The sequence below is a fragment of the Alexandromys fortis genome, unplaced genomic scaffold (genome assembly GCF_014885135.2).
Source record: "Alexandromys fortis isolate MF-2015 unplaced genomic scaffold, M_Fortis_MF-2015_v1.1 scaffold_57, whole genome shotgun sequence".
NCBI lineage: Eukaryota > Metazoa > Chordata > Mammalia > Rodentia > Cricetidae > Alexandromys > Alexandromys fortis.
The window spans coordinates 9656781-9674937 of NW_026067941.1; the positions used below are offsets into that span (position 1 = coordinate 9656781).

The 18157-nt window shown below is 40.5% G+C and overlaps 1 protein-coding gene across 2 annotated transcripts in view; it reads left to right on the forward strand.

Annotated features, from left to right (window-relative positions):
• Mgam (maltase-glucoamylase) overlaps positions 1 to 17867 on the forward strand; it is a 240025-nt gene extending 222158 nt beyond the window's left edge. Inside the window, exons 106-110 of one of the 2 annotated variants that reach the window (XR_007592850.1) lie at positions 11066 to 11204; positions 16305 to 16438; positions 16718 to 16970; positions 17526 to 17674; positions 17783 to 17867. Coding sequence is in view for 1 of the 2 variants with exons in the window: in XM_050148095.1 (XP_050004052.1) it covers positions 11066 to 11208 (143 nt within the window). In the remaining variant the exon portion in view is untranslated. Of the gene's footprint in view, positions 1 to 11065; positions 11209 to 16304; positions 16439 to 16717; positions 16971 to 17525; positions 17675 to 17782 lie in introns of those variants that run through there. The other variant, XM_050148095.1, reaches the window with a different exon arrangement.
• The last annotated feature ends 290 nt before the right edge of the window (positions 17868 to 18157 follow it).

Below are 18157 nucleotides of genomic sequence, written 5' to 3' on the forward strand. Positions count from 1 at the left end.
GTTATGACCTGGTTCATCTCACAGCATTTGAACCTGGATCCAGATGTTGAATAACTGGGGGCTTCCCAGCCAGTTAGGCACCAACTTGAAGACTTCGCAGTGAATTAGGCACAGAAATGTGCTTTGTGTTTTCTCTGGCCTGTGATTTGTAGCTCAGCATGGAAGTCTGCTTTTGCATTGCAGTTGGGATTCTCAGCTCCCTGGCTTCACCTTCAGTGAGATGTTCCTTTCCATTTCTACGCGCCTTCCGTCTCAGTACATCTACGGCTTTGGGGAAGCAGAGCACGCATCTTTCAGAAGAAACATGAGTTGGAACATGTGGGGAATGTTTGCTCGGGATGAGCCACCAGCGGTAAGGATAAGAATGAAATTAGCAGTCATGTTCTTTTTATCTAAATTTATTCAAATCCTTGTGGCCATAAGTCATTCTATATTCTTCAGCTTTTACTCGTACTGACAAAATTATGCTCTTAAATCCTAAAGGGCATGTGATCTTATGCTCTCTTGCTTGTAAAACATTTAATTTCTCTACTCCTGTGGAACACAAGTTTTATTGACTTTTACCAAATATTACATTAAGTGCTCAGGTCAAAGTTTAATGAGATACTGTCTATGCCTGGCAAAGATTTATAAATGCTGAGGAAAACATAACGAAACAGTGATAGTATAGTGTAATCAATGGTCAGATAGTTTATTTAATAGTAAAGGGGCACAGAGTGTGAAGGACACAGATTATTTTGCTTGTGGTAGAAGACAAAGTCAAGAAAAGCTTCTGGAACAACATCATTGATGAGTCCAATCTCCAATGTCGAATATAAATTCACTGTTCTCTTTGTGATATGGATACAATTTATTGGGGATTTTATTTGTAATTACTTTATAGTTCTTTCTTATAGTACAAGAAGAATTCCTATGGTGTTCACCCTTACTATATGGCATTGGAAGATGATGGCAATGCCCATGGAGTGCTCCTGTTGAACAGCAATGCCATGGGTAAGACAGACATGCACATTTATATGCCACCATAGACAACTGTGACCACCCTGTTAGAGTCTAGGTTGTTACTAGAAATAAGAACATTCAAGGGCAAGGAACATTGGACACAAAGGCTTTCACTCATCTGTCAATTCAAGAGTTATTAAAAAGACTCCAGACCACATATTAAGTATAAAATTTTGCCTATCCATGGTCCCTTATTTTGTGTGACACTTTAGCTTCTTTTCCATAGGGTGATATAAGTTGTTGAGATTGTATAATTTATTTTAGGCACATGGAATCAATCTCGATCCCACTGCCTAAGAGAAGACTTTGCAGAGGAGGAAGATATTAAGGAGTGAGAGTGAAAATGGAAAAGTTGAGGATAGATTCTCCATCAGGGTAACTTATGACTCCTTACCAATTTGGCTTTTTTCTAATCTTTACAGATGTGACACTCCAGCCGACCCCTGCTCTGACATACCGCACCACAGGAGGGATTCTGGATTTCTACATGGTTCTGGGGCCAACCCCTGAACTTGTAACTCAGCAATACACCCAGGTTAGAAGGAAGCATGTCTACCCAAATAAATTATGATGTATTTGTTGAATATTGCTACCACATTCTTAACACTGAGATAAGGTTCCTTTTGATACTTTTATTCATGGGTGTTCCTATGAGAAGACTGCTATACTTCTTACAATCTAAAACAGCTGTTCAAAGCATTTTACCTTTATCTATTAGACAGTGGTTTTTGTAGACATCATTCATATGTTCACTCAAGCTGACACTCTAGACTTTAGAGGTACCAACTGCATACTAATAACCCATGCGTCTCTTGATCACTTGCTCAGTAGTCTATTGAAGAGTCTCTGGTGAAGATTCTCTATGGAGGTCTCAGGTTTTCTGGACTAGTGGCTAAGCATGGGAAGAGACCTCAGCTACAGTGTTTCTGTGCTTCACCTTTGTGATTCTACATTTAACTTCCTTATTTATCTTGAGTGGGAGCTCTTAGAACTCAGTAAAATTGTTCAAGTTTCTTCCTTAAGTAGTAGGAGCTGAGTGGTGGTGGCACATGCCTTTAATCCCTCCCAAAAAATAAACAAAAAAGTCTAGTAGTAGATTTATTCATTACTAGTAGTAGTATTTATATCTAGTAGTAGAATTTATTTATTTCACTTAGACTACTTTAAAAAATATAGACTTTCATCTTTAATTGATTAACTAATTAATCACTAATATTTTTAATTAATATAGACTTTAAAAATAATTCTGATGTGTGACACGGTGATTAAGTAAATATATCAACATGTAAGGATGAAGTGTGGTAATTAGCATTTTATTTTATTCTAGTTGGTTGGTCGGCCAGCCATGCCTCCATACTGGGCCTTAGGATTCCAGCTGAGTCGCTATGGATACGAGAGTGATGATGAAATTGCCAGTTTGTATGATAAAATGGTGGCAGCCCAGATTCCCTATGTATGAACCTCTCCCTCTGCTCTCGTTTTTTGCCTTACTTGTGTAATGAAAACAGATTTATACAAATTAAAGCTGTGATTAGTTTAGTAGTAGAAAAGCAGCAGAAGAGATTGTCTTTTGGAGAATTCTTTACATTTTAAACATGGTCCATTCTGAACCTTCATTTGCAAGGTTCATAACTAAGAGTTACATATGACTCCTTCAGCAGGCAGTGGGATGGTTGCAGGATACTGGCACTCACTGTCTGCCATTGGGAATAGTTTGCAGTAGTCATGACTCTACAAAATCAGAAATGGGCACCTTGGACAGATGAGTATGAAAGGAAGCAGCTTACAGATCTCAGCATGTATAGATCCCTAATATAACTCCATAAGTAAAGCCGAAGAAACACGGTTAGCTGCTATCAAAAAGCAAAAGTACACACATGGCATGTTCTTTCTACTTGTATAATTGTCACTTTCCTAGCCCTCCTCTTTTTTGACTTTTTGATCATCCCCTAAGATTTTGGAGGGAAATTAAGGATTACAAAATCAGCATAAGGTGATCTTCCCACTGAAGATAATTTGATGCCTATGTATGAGCTGCACTTTTCTCTTTTAAAATACATTTTATTATATACTTGTTAAAGAGAGATGGAAAAAAATATAAGATAGCAAGATAAAAAAAATCCATAGATCTAACTAATGCTATTGATATGTTAGTTCATTCTTGTCTTAATTTTAGCTTTTCTACTTGTCTGCATTTTCCCAAAAGTATTTCACCTAGAGTCCTAAGACAACACAGGTGATTATCATTTGGGGGTTAAAAAGAAGTAGCTTGAGTTCTTTTTTAATCTGAATATTAACAAATTTACCTATTGTTCAATGTTCTGGTGTTGACTGAGTTTCAAGTGCAGAAACTTGGGAGCTCTGTAGAGGCAGCTGAAAAATAATATACTTCTCTAGTGAATAAATTCAGTAAGATCTACTAAAACAAACAACTGCCAAATCAACAATCTGTTGTGAGGGAAATTTTACTATCTATCCTGGGATGCGCTTTGTTGGGCTTCCCAAGTCTGAGATTTGAAGGGTTGGGAGGACAGGAATTGAGGGAGGGAAAGGAGAGAAGGGACAGCAGTGGGAAGCAGTTGAAAAATATGGACACGTGAGCTGCGAGCAGGAAGCAGAAAGCAATTTCAGCATGTGGAACTGAAAAGCGCATGCATAGAAGTGCATTAGGAGATGAATTTAGGAGGAGCCCAGACCAGGACAGCAAGCAGGGGCGGAGTCTGCAGAGCCCTGAGTGTACCTGGCAACACTGTTGCAGGACACTGAGAACCTTGCCTGTTGCTTCCTGTAGGATGTTCAGCATGTAGACATCGATTACATGACCCGGAAGCTGGACTTCACCCTGAGTCCCAGCTTTCAAAATCTCGGTGCCCTGATTAATCAAATGAAGACAAATGGCATGAAGTTTATTCTCATTCTGGTGGGTATGATGACAAACTTTGGGTCCTGTCTTTATGGTTCCAAAATAATTCCACTAGGAGAAAGGGAATGACAGCTATAAGAAAATTTCTCGTACATTTTAGAAATGTCCTATGACACTTAAACATTTATTTTTAATTTTTTTAAATAAATGAACTAGGAAAGAAAAGTGAAAATTACCTTAAAGAGGTAAAATGTCTTTTTATTTTTTATAGCTTGATGGCACTGGAAGCCATTTATTGATATTTTTCTTTTACTAAACCTAGAATTCTAGAACGAAAATGCTGAAAATAGCAAATAAAATGATGCAGTGTCCCTGGCCATGTCTCAGGGGTACAGCCATGTCACAGGGGTACAGCCATGTCTCAGGGGTACAGCCATGTCTCAGGGGTACAGCCGTGTTTCAGAGGTACAGCCGTATCTCAGGGATACAGCCATATCTCAGAGGTACAGCTGTGCATCAGGGGTACAGCCATGTCTCAGGGGTACAGCCGTGTCTCAGGTATAGAGCTGTGTCTCAGGGGTACAGCTGTGACAGGGGTACAGCCGTGTCTCAGGGGTATAGCTGTGTCTCAGGGGTACAGCTGTGTCTCAGGGGTACAGTCGTATCTCAGGGGTACAGCCATGTCTCAGGGGTACAGCAGTGTCTCAGGGGTACAGCTGTGTGTCAGGGGTCCAGCAGTGTCTCAGGGGTACAGCCATGTCAGGGGTACAGCCATGTATCAGGGGTACAGCCGTGTCTCAGGGGTACATCCATGTCTCAGGGGTACAGTCATATCTCAGGATTACAGACGTGTCTCAGGGGTGCAGCCGTGTCTCAGGGGTACAGCTGTGTCTCAGGGGTAATGACTTTTGGGACTTTATTGAACCCACAAACAGATCCAGAATTCCACCTTACTTAGTTACTCACACGTGAATCTTTTAGCTTCCAAAACTAGAGTATCAAACACTGGGGTTTGATTTTCATCACTGTGGAGTTGTCAGGAGAGGGTAGATTCTATATTAGAAAATAAGACAGTGTTCTTTTCTTAGGAAGGCATTTATTTTAGTGGACTGAAGCAATCAAGAAACAAATATTAGAAATATAATCTCAGACAGTGATATTTTTGTGTGACAGTTATGAGCCAGCATAATATAGCAATGAGCTGGGTCAGCATGAGAAGCAATAGGTAGGGATTGCCATATTAGATGTGAGCAAACTGGGCTACAGAATAGAATAGTTTGCTTTCGTAAGGCTTTCATGACCTCTTCTATTTGAGGTAATGTCTTACTAATCTGGCTTACTGCGAATTGTTTTTCAAATGTAACCATACAGAATTTATAATTAACTGTCAATATATTTTTTAATTCTTATTTCTCATTCCCCTCTTCCTTTTAAAATGGATTTATGTGTGACTGGAAAAGACTCACATCATGTCATATCTCAGTTTCTGTAAATCCCCTCCCCCATTTCTTTAGCTATAGCTCTGGGTACTATAATATTGAAAATTTCATTTGATATGAATTTTTATTCCTTTTGAAAGAGATTTCCTTAAGAACTATGCATCTTTCTTTGGGTACCTGTGGCAAATTTCTATTTCACTGATTTTGGTAATAGCTCAGTTAAGACAAATCTCATTAAAAATATTAATATTACTTCTTCAATCACTCATACTTTCTGCACTATGAATTGTCAGTTTTGGGAGTGGGATTTCCCTGGATATATTTCACTCATATTTGTGATTTTAAAACTAGGACCCAGCCATTTCTGGCAATGAGACACACTATCTACCGTTCACTCGAGGACAGGAAAACAATGTGTTCATCAAATGGCCTGATTCCAATGACATTGTCTGGGGCAAGGTAAGGCTTGATAGAGGTATCTGGAATCAATCTACCTCACTAGACATTCCTATACATTCTGTAAATATATGCTAGATAATGAATACATTCCAAAAATAATAATAGTAAGTCTTCCTAATGTTACTTAACAGTAAGTATTAGGCACAAAGTTACAAATCAAATTCTCTAAACCATGGAATGTTGTCATTGCCTACAAATATTCTAATATTTACATCTATTCATATTTATATTTAGCATGGTGGTTTTTAAAGCATACATTAATAATCCCCCAGGGCTCTGAGTTCTGTGTCTCTACCACATAAATTCAGAATGATCATTCAGCTTTGACTAATGATGCTTAATCAGATTTAACAAAAAAAAAATCACTAACTTTATCTTGTCACTTTGAATTCCTTTCTATGGCCTCAATCCTCATTTCATATGGTTGATAACAATGGTAATTTAGGCAGACCTCTGGGCCCCAGATGATAGTAGCTCTTAGATTCAGACTCCCTTCTTAGACCTATTGTGCCTATTGCCCTTGATATGAGCTCTGATCATTTTGAACTCTACCTTCTCCCCTAACCCATTGGGCTTGCACTTCAAGACAGAAGCTGACCCATTTGCTGTCTTGTAAAGCTCTCAATAACTGGATTAGCTGTGTTATAGGACGTGTTTCTGTGTTGTTGTCTTCAGGAAGTACCGCATATTAATTTTGTAAGAATTCTGTGAACTCTGAGAAAACAAGCAGTATTTCCTACTGAAATCTCAGAATATAATGATCCTAGAAGAATGTTCAATAAGTGTTCTCTGGTGATTTACCAATATATGTAGTTAATGTACTGCTGATTATGAACAAAATTGATTAATACTATAGATTGTTCATGCTACATATACTACTCAACAAGTATTGATACTGCTAGAAAATATTGAGAAAAAGCCTGAAGGACTGAAAAGCTTATATGGAGGAGTGTGTTGCTGTTTTTAACAAATTCTCAATCATTTGATTTTACCAATAAAGACTCAGGAGTCAGATGCTGGGGTGAAAGCCTGCTAGCTCAGAGAGGCAGAGAATGCACCCAGCTGACCTTCCTCCTCAGCAGACTTCCCAGAAAACTCCTCTCTCCTATCTTTTCAAACAGGTCTCCTCAAACTCAATGTCCCTCCCTTCTACTTCCTGTGCATCTCTCTATCCATCCTCCTGACTCCCTCTTATTCTTTATTTTTTTTTCTTAATAATCCTATGTTCACTTCTGGTCAACTGATTGCTTGTTCTGCCTCTTGACCTATGGTTGACTTTATTGAATACTATTTACAGTATTCAAGCAGAAAGCTCTTGGATTAAAGGTGTGTGCTAGGGCTAAGCCACATCACAACTAGAAACAGGGTTTTCCGGTAAACAGCACAATCTTGGGGTTCACAGTGTGATCAAATATCCTGCAACAGTATGTGGAGGAGATAGAAATGAGGAGGGACCCAGTCTTGGTCAGGCAGCAAGATGGACTGTCAATCACATCATTTCTCTGACATCATATTTCACTTTTATTTGTAAAGAATAGTTTCTACAGGTAAAAATAAAATACATACCAGCACCAAGGACTCATTTGAAGTATCATTTTGCAAAAGATGTACTTAAAATGAAGTTTGTGACTTGAGTTCAATATTTAAAATGTGAAAACGTATGAAGTAAGGAAACCCTGGGCATTGTCACCTGGGTGAATTTCATGCATTCACCTTTTACACTTTAACTTAGGACAAAGATCAAGGCATTTGTAGAATGGCCTCCCATTAGAACTTTGCATGGGAAACAGCTCATGGTTTGTGCGCAGTGACATTTTAAAGGTTTGGATTTTTTCTTATTTGTCTAGGTTTGGCCAGATTTACCCAATGTAAATGTGGATGGTTCCCTTGACCATGAGACTCAAGTTAAGGTAAAACTGAACAGAGATTTTTGGAAATATCACCCTAAACATCTGAATGTTTGTGTTTGATAAGCAACTTTCCCTTCCTGGTTAAGTAGCTCTAACTTGAGTCTGCTTGCTTGATGGTAAGTTTTAACAGAGGAAATACTCAAATGAGAAACTTGATAAGCAACCAAAATGGAAGGATATAAAAAAAATCACAGTTGAAATCTTTTATATATGCCCTTAATAGCTTGTGATTCAAATATAATGTTGCTTGAAAATAATGAATCAAAGTCTAGAATATCTTTTCTAGTAGGGAACTAGCACAGACAAATGGTTTTTGAGGAATTCCTTGAGAACTAAAGGCATCACTAGTAGGCTGGAAGAAGGAAAGCCCTTGGTTTCATGCCTTCTGCTCCATCAAGCCTGTATGCTTGGTCACCATGCAGCTCATTTTCCCTTGGAATGACAGATAGGACCTCCTTAGTTTGGGCAGTCTACAAAAATCCCATGCATCTTTACAACTCAACTGTTTAGATACTGGCTCTTAGTTTTCTATGGTCCGTGGCTATTGTCTAGTCATAAAACAAATCTTATGCTTAAAGGGGGCTTTAAATCTACTCAACCTCTTCTTAAGAGATTAGCCCCTTCCCCCGGCCCTCCAACTTTGTGTCCATTCTGAACTCTGAAGCAACAGCAGCCACAAAGCCAAGGTTAAATCAGAGACTGGACAAGCCTAAATGCTTGTCCATTTCCCCCTTCTTTTCTTCAGAACTCCTCTTCCTGGTAAGGGGAGAAAGGGGAGATCTTCCCACTAAATCATGTGTTGCTCTTCCAGCTATACAGGGCCTATGTTGCCTTTCCTGATTTCCTGCGCAACAGCACAGCTGCGTGGTGGAAGAAAGAGATAGAGGAGCTCTATTCAAATCCTCGGGAGCCAGAGAAGAGCCTGAAGTTTGATGGGTTGCGGATTGTAAGTGCACTGTTAATTCTCTGGACATATGAGCAGTCAGAAGGCAGGGAGATAGTTTATAAACTGGCAGAATAGGCAGCTAGGGCTGGATAGCTGAAAGGAAGAGAATTTAGTGTCTAGACCCAGGAATGGCAGAGATTATTATGGGTCTGCTTAGGGACGCGTGTAGTAGAGGAGTCTACTGAGGAATTGTGTCAGCTGCTGAAGATGCCAATACATGGGCAACAGGGGAGAACGTCCTGGCATCTCTTATTTTCAATCTGACAGTCTATTGACTTATTTCCCAGCTATCAAATCCCCTCTGCAGCCTGCAAGTACATCCAGCAAAACAGGGCAGAACTGGGAAAGGATAAGGCATGGATTTGGGAGCCAAAAGACATTCACTATTGAACTAGTATAGACTGCTCTGAAGGGATGTCTTTCAAAGGTTGTTCTAATGTGTGCTGCACAGGTTTTCGGTCAGGGATTTTTGGGATGCATCTGGAAAAAGTCTCTAGGGAATCCTCCATTTGCATGTTCCTAGCGGTGGGAAGCACATTCATTAATATCATGGTTTCCTCTCCCACATCTAATTCCCTGAAATTTTAAGCAAATTCCAGTCCAGCTCTGAAGAACTGCTAGACCCTGGGTCAGAGTAGAAGAGGCTCACAGTACACAAGGAGACAAACTTATGAGTTCTGTGGCTGCTTTTTGGCCTCAGTGGCTACTTGAACCTTCAGTCAGAAAAGCATATTGTAGACTTGTGGAAGAACACAAATTAATCCAAGCGAATAAGTCAGACAATGGAGAAATGTAGGCATCTTTGAAGAAGAGATTCTGAAAACTATTAGGTATTTGCTCTAACAGAAAGGAAACTATTGTTGGGTAACACAAAACTATGCATAGTTAGTCTCAAATGCTTGCTGTTTTCTGTTGTCTTAACACTATCTTATTTAAAGCAGACCAATCTTATTTTTACTCTTCTGGCAGACAATGAACATTTCCTGGGGGCTATCCATTCTGTAATGTAAGGTTTTATTTCCAGTCTTGTTTCTGGGTTATTACAATTGCTCAGAGTATATGCAGCCTATGCCAGCCCCAGAATCATTTCCAGGTTAGGGTCATAAGAAAAGGTACAGGAATATCATAATGGCCACTGGTTACAGATAAAAAGTAAAAAAAAAAAATCTATGAATAGAAAAATAAAGACAGGCTTGTTGGGAAGGGGGATAGAATGAGATATTCTATTAGGTTCAGGGTCAATGTTGCCTCAGTGTTTTTCCTATAATGATACAACTTTTGTACGTTTGAAAAGGCCAGGTAAACTAGAAGGATCTTTACTCCACCAAGCTAACATGGGATTTTAGATTTCATTTTGACCCATGCAGAGCATAAACGTGGTGAAAGATCATTTTTTCGAGGTTAGTGTTCTATGTAGAAATGACATACTGCCTCTGACTGGACAGAATCTTTTCTTTTCTTGTTTGCTTCAGGATATGAATGAGCCTTCAAACTTTGTGGATGGATCCGTCAAGGGCTGCCGCAATGAAATTCTCAATAAACCGCCCTACATACCATGTATGATTTCTTTTCTGTTCAAGACCCCTTTTCTTATATTCTCATATGAGGCCAAAGTTTTGGAGGGGAGGGGTAAACAAACTCTCAGCATGGCTAAAATTCACAAATAGAGTCTATTTGAATATATTCAAATTACTAAGTGAGTCATTAAGTATAAAAGTAATGACGAGTGTTAGAAAAGAAGCTAAGCAATGCACTTGATCATATTCATGACTATGAATTTATTGCCAAAGTTTCAAATACACAGGTTCTTTTTATTAGAGTATGAAAATCTAGTCCCCAGACTCCACCCATGTTCAAACACTTCATGAAAGATACCACTTCAGTGCTAATTGCACCAGAAACTGGAATAAGAGGCTGTGGTCTAAGAAATCTCAGAATACGGAGTCATCCCACCACAAAGAAGACCAAGAAATGAAGTTCCTGAAAACACTGTATCAGCAACTAAAATCTAGGCTTATTAATGTCTATTGGTCACATTTCCATCCTTATATCCATCTATCCAACCAATCATCCATCTCATTCCTCCCTTAATTTAATATTTGTTAGTCAAATGCTGACAAGTCAGAAAGATTCAGAAGCATCAGCACAGAATTAATCTGAACAAGATCTATTTATTCCCTTGAGAACATTACCATCTAGTGGAAGGAACTGTCCTCACAACAAAGGTGTTTGTCATGGTGAGAAATGAGGTGGTCCACACATTGAGTTAGAGTTGGAGCAAAAGGAGAGCATACAGACTCTATGATCTTCTCAGCCTTAATGGATTTTGAAATCACAGGATGTTGCTTTTCTCCATTAAAAATCTTAAGTAATTAGACCTGTTATGATAGACATGCCAGTACATAAATCAAGATGTTTGGAAAATAACTCAGTATTTCCCCCTCAGATTTGGAAGCCAGGGATTTGGGCTTGAGCAGCAAGACCCTGTGCATGGAGAGCGAGCAGATCCTTCCAGATGGCTCCCGGGTGCGGCACTATGATGTGCACAACCTGTACGGGTGGTCCCAGACCAGACCCACCTACGAGTGAGTGTGTTTTTGTCACTGTTAGTAAAGATAAAGAAAAGGCTGGCCCCAGGAATTAAGGTGTATTTTCACTATACACATAGTTTATAATCTTGCTTGTGAGATTCTTAGGCTGTGGTCTAAGAAATCTCAGAATACGGAGTCATCTCACCACAAAGAAGACCAAGAAATGAAGTTCCTGAAAACACTGTATCAGCAACTAAAATCTGAAATATGGGAAAAGCATTGAGGTTCTATTCAGGGGGCAAATGTGCTTAGGCCTTTAGCTTGGTCCATTGCTATCTCATCGTCTTATTTAAAATACTTCAAGATAAAAAGAATACTGTCTCTAAGCAAATGTTGTTAATTCACTGGAAGTTTTGACTCTTAACCAAGCTAAGCACCTTTACCCTGTCTCTGTCCCTGTAATTTCCCCCACCTTTCATCCTGCTTTATTATCCATTTAGTGATTTGACAGACCATATTTTCTTTAGTAGACACAATTTCTTATAGTTCTTTGAATATATTTATAATATCTTGTGTAAACCCCTTCTCTACCAAGACCCTTCTGCAACAGTTTCTTTTTTCCTATTTTCTTTTTTTTTTATTGAGTCATATATTTTTTTCCACTCCCCTCTCCCCTTCTACGCTCTCTTGTGATCCCCACACTCTCAATTTACTCAAGAGATCTTGATTTTTTCGCCATTCTATGTAGATCCATGTATGTCTTTCTTAAGGTCCTCTTTGTTGTCTAGTTTCTCTGGGTTGTGGACTGTAGGCTGGTTTTTCTTTGTTTTATGTCTAAAAGTCACTTATTGGCTACTTTTTTCCCTTACATTTCTTTGAGTGATTTGTTTGGTGTTATTATTGAATGTTGAACATTTCTAATAATAAATTATAGCTCTTCCATTGTCCACAAGGTTGGCTGTTGTTTCTGTTCCCATTTGATCAGCTACTTTTCTAGATTCTGTAGTCACTGATTTCCCTACTTGCGCCTCCTACCCCCGACCTCAGGAAAAGTACTTTCTCTGGTCTTTGAAAGAAGAGGCTTTCCCTTTCTTTGAACCAGGGTAACGTTGTTAAAAACTGACCCCCAACTCTCCTTTAGAGCCTGAAGGCATGGGGCCCATTACCTTCCCCCATTGACTACATCACAAAGGCAAACTCTGGGCCTTGAGGAAGACATTCCTGGTTCTAAATCCCACACAATCAGCTTTTTAAAAAGGATTTGCATCTTAAAGGAGCAGAGAAAGAATTTCTGAAGTTGCTTTAAAAAGAAATAGAATACTCCAGCGAAAGTCAGGTCAAAGGCTTAGAGTCTGGAAGGTGACTGTCTTACTGAAGCCCACTCCAGTCACAGTGAAAGCTTGGACTCTTTAAGTCATTTCCTACTTAGCAAAGTGAAAAAGAAGATGCGTGTATACTTAAGAGACCAAATGATGTGCCTACCTTTCATTTCAGGCTTCTGCCTGCCCTCCAGCTCAGCTGCTGCCGTTTTCTCTGGGAATGTACTGGAGCCTGGCATGCACAGTGCTTAAGATGCCCAGTAATGTGCATTTCTTTTGCAAAGTTCTCTATGACTCTAATCCTCCAGGAATTGCTTTTAAAATCTGAGCCAAATGTTTTACATAAGCAGAAATCACAGCCTGAGCACCCATGAGGGTGCTAGTACAGTACTGAAGTTTTGGCAACTAATTCTTTACAGGTGGGAAATTTTTTTCTCAGTTTTGATCTGAGGTCTGAGTCAATCCACGTGGTCACAGAACTCAGAATAGACATTGTCTGGAGGACTGAAGTTTTTGGGGAGAATACTTTTTAATAGAACAGGAAGGGATTCAGATTCCTTTGTTTACTGTGAAACTGTTGGTTCTTTGCTGACTGTAGGGTTACCAGGGAATAGCCTAAAGGAGCCTTAAGGGAGAGTGTCACAAAGCTCACTGTCTTGAAAAGATTTTTCAGATTTTTTTTTTGGGGGGGGAGGATGATTTTTATTTCTTTATTGATCAGTGGTATAATTATTCAGGTACAAATAAAGCTGCACTTCTGGGTTCTAAAGCCATGCATGTGCAGACAAGCCCTCAGGCAGAAGTGCCTGAATGTTAAAGAGCCCCACATGACCCACATGCATGCATGGGTGGTTATATCCATGTATGACTTAGCTAAGCCCTTGCACACATGTGTGAACCCCATCATCTGTGTATTGAAACACTCTCAGAGTGGGGAGACTTTCACTCAAGTCTTGGGATAACACAACCCCCCAGGAACTCATGAGAGACTGTCCTTGATGCAATCACAGGAGGTTTATTGACAGAAACCAGCACGCTGAGGCCGAAACTCTTTTCCCACACAGGGGTGAGGAGTTCAACCCCGAGTAGCTGGGAGAGGGCGTGTTTAGGGGAAGAAACCACAACCCAAAGGGGGTGGGGAGGGCGTCATTGGAAAATTTCAAAAATACCAGTGATCATTGGAAAATTCCGAAAATACCAGTGATAACCACAAGGGGGTAACTCCCCCGTTTCTCAAGATTATTCTCAAGATTATAATCTAACTTTATGGCCAGCTAGTTCCTGGAACAGAGTCACTGAACTGGCTAACCTAGATTTTTGCCTCTACTCTTTCTGGTCCTTCAGTATGACATAGCTACGTCAACCCCCTGTGCACCCCCTGTGTGCATGCACTAGACAGGTTTTAAAAACTGGACGCACCATCTCTCTCTCTCTCCCTCCCAGGCCTGTACATGCCCCCTCTAATAAACTCCTAAACAGGTTTGTTGCATGTTTTGTGGTTCCCTCTCACTCGTGCTGGGTGATTTCAAGTGGCTTCTGCGTTCTGAAAAGGCTGCCTTCAGCATTTCTGCCTGTGTAGGTAATTGTTTTATTTGAAAAAGACATTCCCAGATGTCCTCTTCCAACTTTCAGACTTCAGTCTAAGACAAACTTTTCTGTAAACTTTATATATATAATAAATTTCCCAGGCGCGAAGGAGAACAGATCACGAAACACAAGGAAATCCACTTTCAGAGTTTCTTAAGAGAAAGAAATATATGTGTGCAGGCCTGAGGAAGTCACTGTAGGAAAAGAGTGTGAACCGGACATGTACAGCTTTTTTTTTCTTTTTTTTAATTAATTAATTAATTTATTTAAGATTTCTGCCTCCTCCCCTCCACCGCCTCCCATACCCCTCCCCCTCCCCCAATCAAGTCCCCCTCCCTTATCAGCCCGCAGAGCAGTCTGGGTTCCCTGCCTTGTGGGAAGTCCAAGGACCTCCCACCTCCTTCCAGGTCTAGTAAGCTGAGCATCCAAACTGCCTCTGCTCCCACAAAGCCAGTACGTGCAGTAGGATCAAAACCCAGTGTCCTTGTTCTTGACTTCTCAGCAGTCCTCATTGTCCGCTATGTTCAACGAGTCCAGTTTTATCCCATGCTTTTTCAGGCCCAGTCCAGCTGGCCTTGTTGAGTTCCCTATAGAACATCCCCAATGTCTCAGTATGTGGGTGCACCCCTCGCGGTCCTGAGTTCCTTGCTCGTGCTCTCTCTCCTTCTGCTCCTGATTTGGACCTTGCTTTTAAAGGTTACCTAGCACATGTGCACAGGGGTTTATGCATGCGCACAAGTGTTTGCATAGCTGCATCATGCATAGGTGACATGACCATGCTACATGTAGATCATGTAGGGTTGAGGGCCCTGGGTGACTATGTAAATTGCCTAAGCGATTGTTGGCGCATGCACGGCCCTGGAACCCGGAAGTGCAAGCCAAAAGCACTGGGTGATGGACACCATATCACATATGATATATATGTATATATAGTGTAGAGTTCAAGGGAACGCTGAAGGAGATCCCAGAATCAAGTAGTATGTAACAGCAAAGAGCGTTTTTATACCAACATTCGTTTGGGGTTGCTCACCTGTACAAAATGGTGATGATCCTGAGAGGAACATGCAGGCTCCTTTTAAGCACAGGTAAAGGGAGTTGCAGGGACATTTATACAATTGATTACGTGAGCAGCAGTTACATTAATGTATTTCTAATTGGCTGAGATTTAGTCTTATCGTTTTTGGACACATCTGCACAAACTTGGGCAGGTCACAACTTGACTCAGAAGAGGGCTGTCAACTGGCTTTGTCCTCGAGACACCCCAAGAATGATTTGGCTCTTTGTGTTTGTTCTCTCTTTCTTCACACTGAATGTAAGGGCCTTGGGGTTTGTAAAAGGCCCTTGTCAGGGAGCTGCAACTTAAATTGAGTTGTAAAAGTGGGAGAGTTTAATCCCTTCAATATATCACTAAGAACCTCTTCCATGCAGGAAACTTCCATGCAATCAAAGCACAGCACCCTGAGCACAATCCCCACCTCCCATAGTCATAAAGAACTCTAGATGGTTCAATTTGGCTTATTTATTTATTTATTTTTATCTTTTCTATTTTTTTCTTCACTTCTCCATTGCTCTTTCATAATGCTGCTTCATTTACACAGTTCTAGCCTCCTCTCATCAGGTATAAAATTTTGGGACTACAAAGAAAGAAACTACCACTCCAACTGAAGTGTTCAGACAAGGCACAATTTTAATCTTGATGTAGAGGGTGCGCCCAGGAGAGTGAGCACACTGGGGTGGTGAGAAAACTGACAACATGAGAACTATATGGTATGGTTAAGGGAATGTTTTCTGTTGTAGATAGAAGAGAGAACTGTACCAGTTTCACAAGTTCCTGGGGAATTCTGGCTTTTATCCAACTGCTAGAAATCCTCTGAATGTCCAGGTTGAGCTTATTTATGGATATTTGCACTGCGTAACCTGATATGCCATGTTTGGTGATATCCCTGGGAGGCCTGCCCTTTTTTGAAGGGAAACTGAAGCATGGGTGGGGGTGAGGAAGAACTACGAGAAGGGGAGGGAGGGGAAACTACAATTGAGATATAACATATAAGAATAATAAATTTAAAAAATTAAAAAAGAGGATAAGTTCCTTACTTTAGGTACAAGTATATCTCTCAAGCCCTGCCATGAGGTTGTTTGGGACTCTTATCTGGCTTCTTTCCTGGATGAAGTCCTCTGGTTCTTAGAGCAACCGTTCTGCTGCCCCATGCACAGAGCCTTCAATTCACCTCCTTGTTTCCTTGATCAGAGCTGTGCAAGAGGTGACAGGACAGAGAGGGATCGTCATCACCCGCTCCACATTCCCCTCTTCTGGACGATGGGCAGGACACTGGCTGGGAGACAACACAGCTGCCTGGGACCAGCTGGGGAAATCCATCATTGGTGTGTGGTTGTTCTTAGGGGCCTTTGCTGGTGGTGGGACTGGAACTCGATTGTATATAATTGGGCTATACTGTGTATGTTTAGATTGGTATCGAGGTGGCAGTAAAGTCAGTAAAACTTGAATGTTCTGTCAGTGTGAGTTTTAGTTTATACCCATCTCTCAATATATTCATCAGGAATTGCCCAGAGCTGTTAATGAAGCAGAGGAAAAGATTGAGCTTCCTTCCTCTCTCCTACCAGGTTGCCTTCATTTAACATGGTTGTTATGTCTCATTGCAGGCATGATGGAGTTTAGTCTCTTTGGAATACCTTATGTAAGTCAGATTGGAACCGTTGCCCCTTGCCCAGATTTTAGTGTCTGTGTGTCTGTCTTGGAAGAATATCCAGTTGATATTCTGATTTTGCTTCTTCTCAGACAGGAGCAGACATCTGTGGGTTCTTTGGAGATGCTGAGTATGAGATGTGTATCCGGTGGATGCAACTGGGAGCATTTTATCCATTTTCCAGGAACCACAACAATGCAGGAAGTAGGGTGAGGCAGCCATTGTCCATGCTGCAGATTTATTAACAAATATCAAATCATAGCTTATTTCAAAATTACAGAAGTGTTTCCTGACATATCATGAAGACCACCAGGACATCCATGTTTTTGAATATCCACAAAGTTCAGAACTCCAAAATTATCAAAAACTCTTAATAGTACAATTTTCTTTACCTCTTGGAGGCATTTTTTTTTTTTGCCAAGAAAAGGTATTTTCTAGCTCCTGCACTGAACTACAATATAACGTTTTCCTTGCTTGACAGAATATTGAGTTGGTAATTTACTCAAAGCATCGTTGATAAATCAGTGCTGCATAGGGGCCTATTGATAAGGTTTACATAGCCACAAAGCCAAAGGTTGATTGTTCAAGGGACCTGAGAATCGGTGACAAAGAGCATCTACACTAGTTTTATAGGTGACAGAGGGAGCAGAGAGGGGGAGGCTAGAAATGGCAAGAGAAGAGACTGCACACGGCCGGCCGTCCTCTTCTGAGATCCCTGGGATGTAGTGAGGAAGAACTTATCATGTGTTCACTCACCCCTTTAGAGACAAGATCCCGTGGCCTGGAATTCAACCTTTGAGGAGTACTCAAGGAGAGTGCTGCAGACCAGATACTCCCTGCTGCCATATCTGTATACCTTGATGCATAAAGCTCACTCTGAGGGCAGCACTGTCATCCGACCCCTTCTCCATGAGTGAGTGTTGCCTCTTTCTCCAAGCAGTGAGTCTGGGCATGTTTGTAAATAATACTTTGCAATGGTGATAGGCCTAGGGATGAGTTTTTTTCATATTGGATTTTTCAGGTTCACAAATGACAATGTAACATGGGATATAGACCGCCAGTTCATGTTGGGCCCGGCTATCCTGATCAGCCCCGTTCTGGAAAGTGTGAGTTTCTCATGAACCAGACATCTTCCAGTAACATGATTTAAAGCCACAGTGAAAACGTTCTTTTATTTCAAATTAAAAGAAAATATGAGCTTATCTGTGTGTGCCCATGTGCAGATATTTGGAAGACAACGTTTACAACTCAGTTCTTTCTTTCTACCACTTGGGCTCAAGGGCTCGAACTCAAGTTTTTGGGGTTGGTGAAAGATGCTTCTCACTGCTGAGACATTCACAAGCTCCAGGGAAAACATTTAAAACAGTTCCTTGTCTTGCTCACTTCATTATTTTCA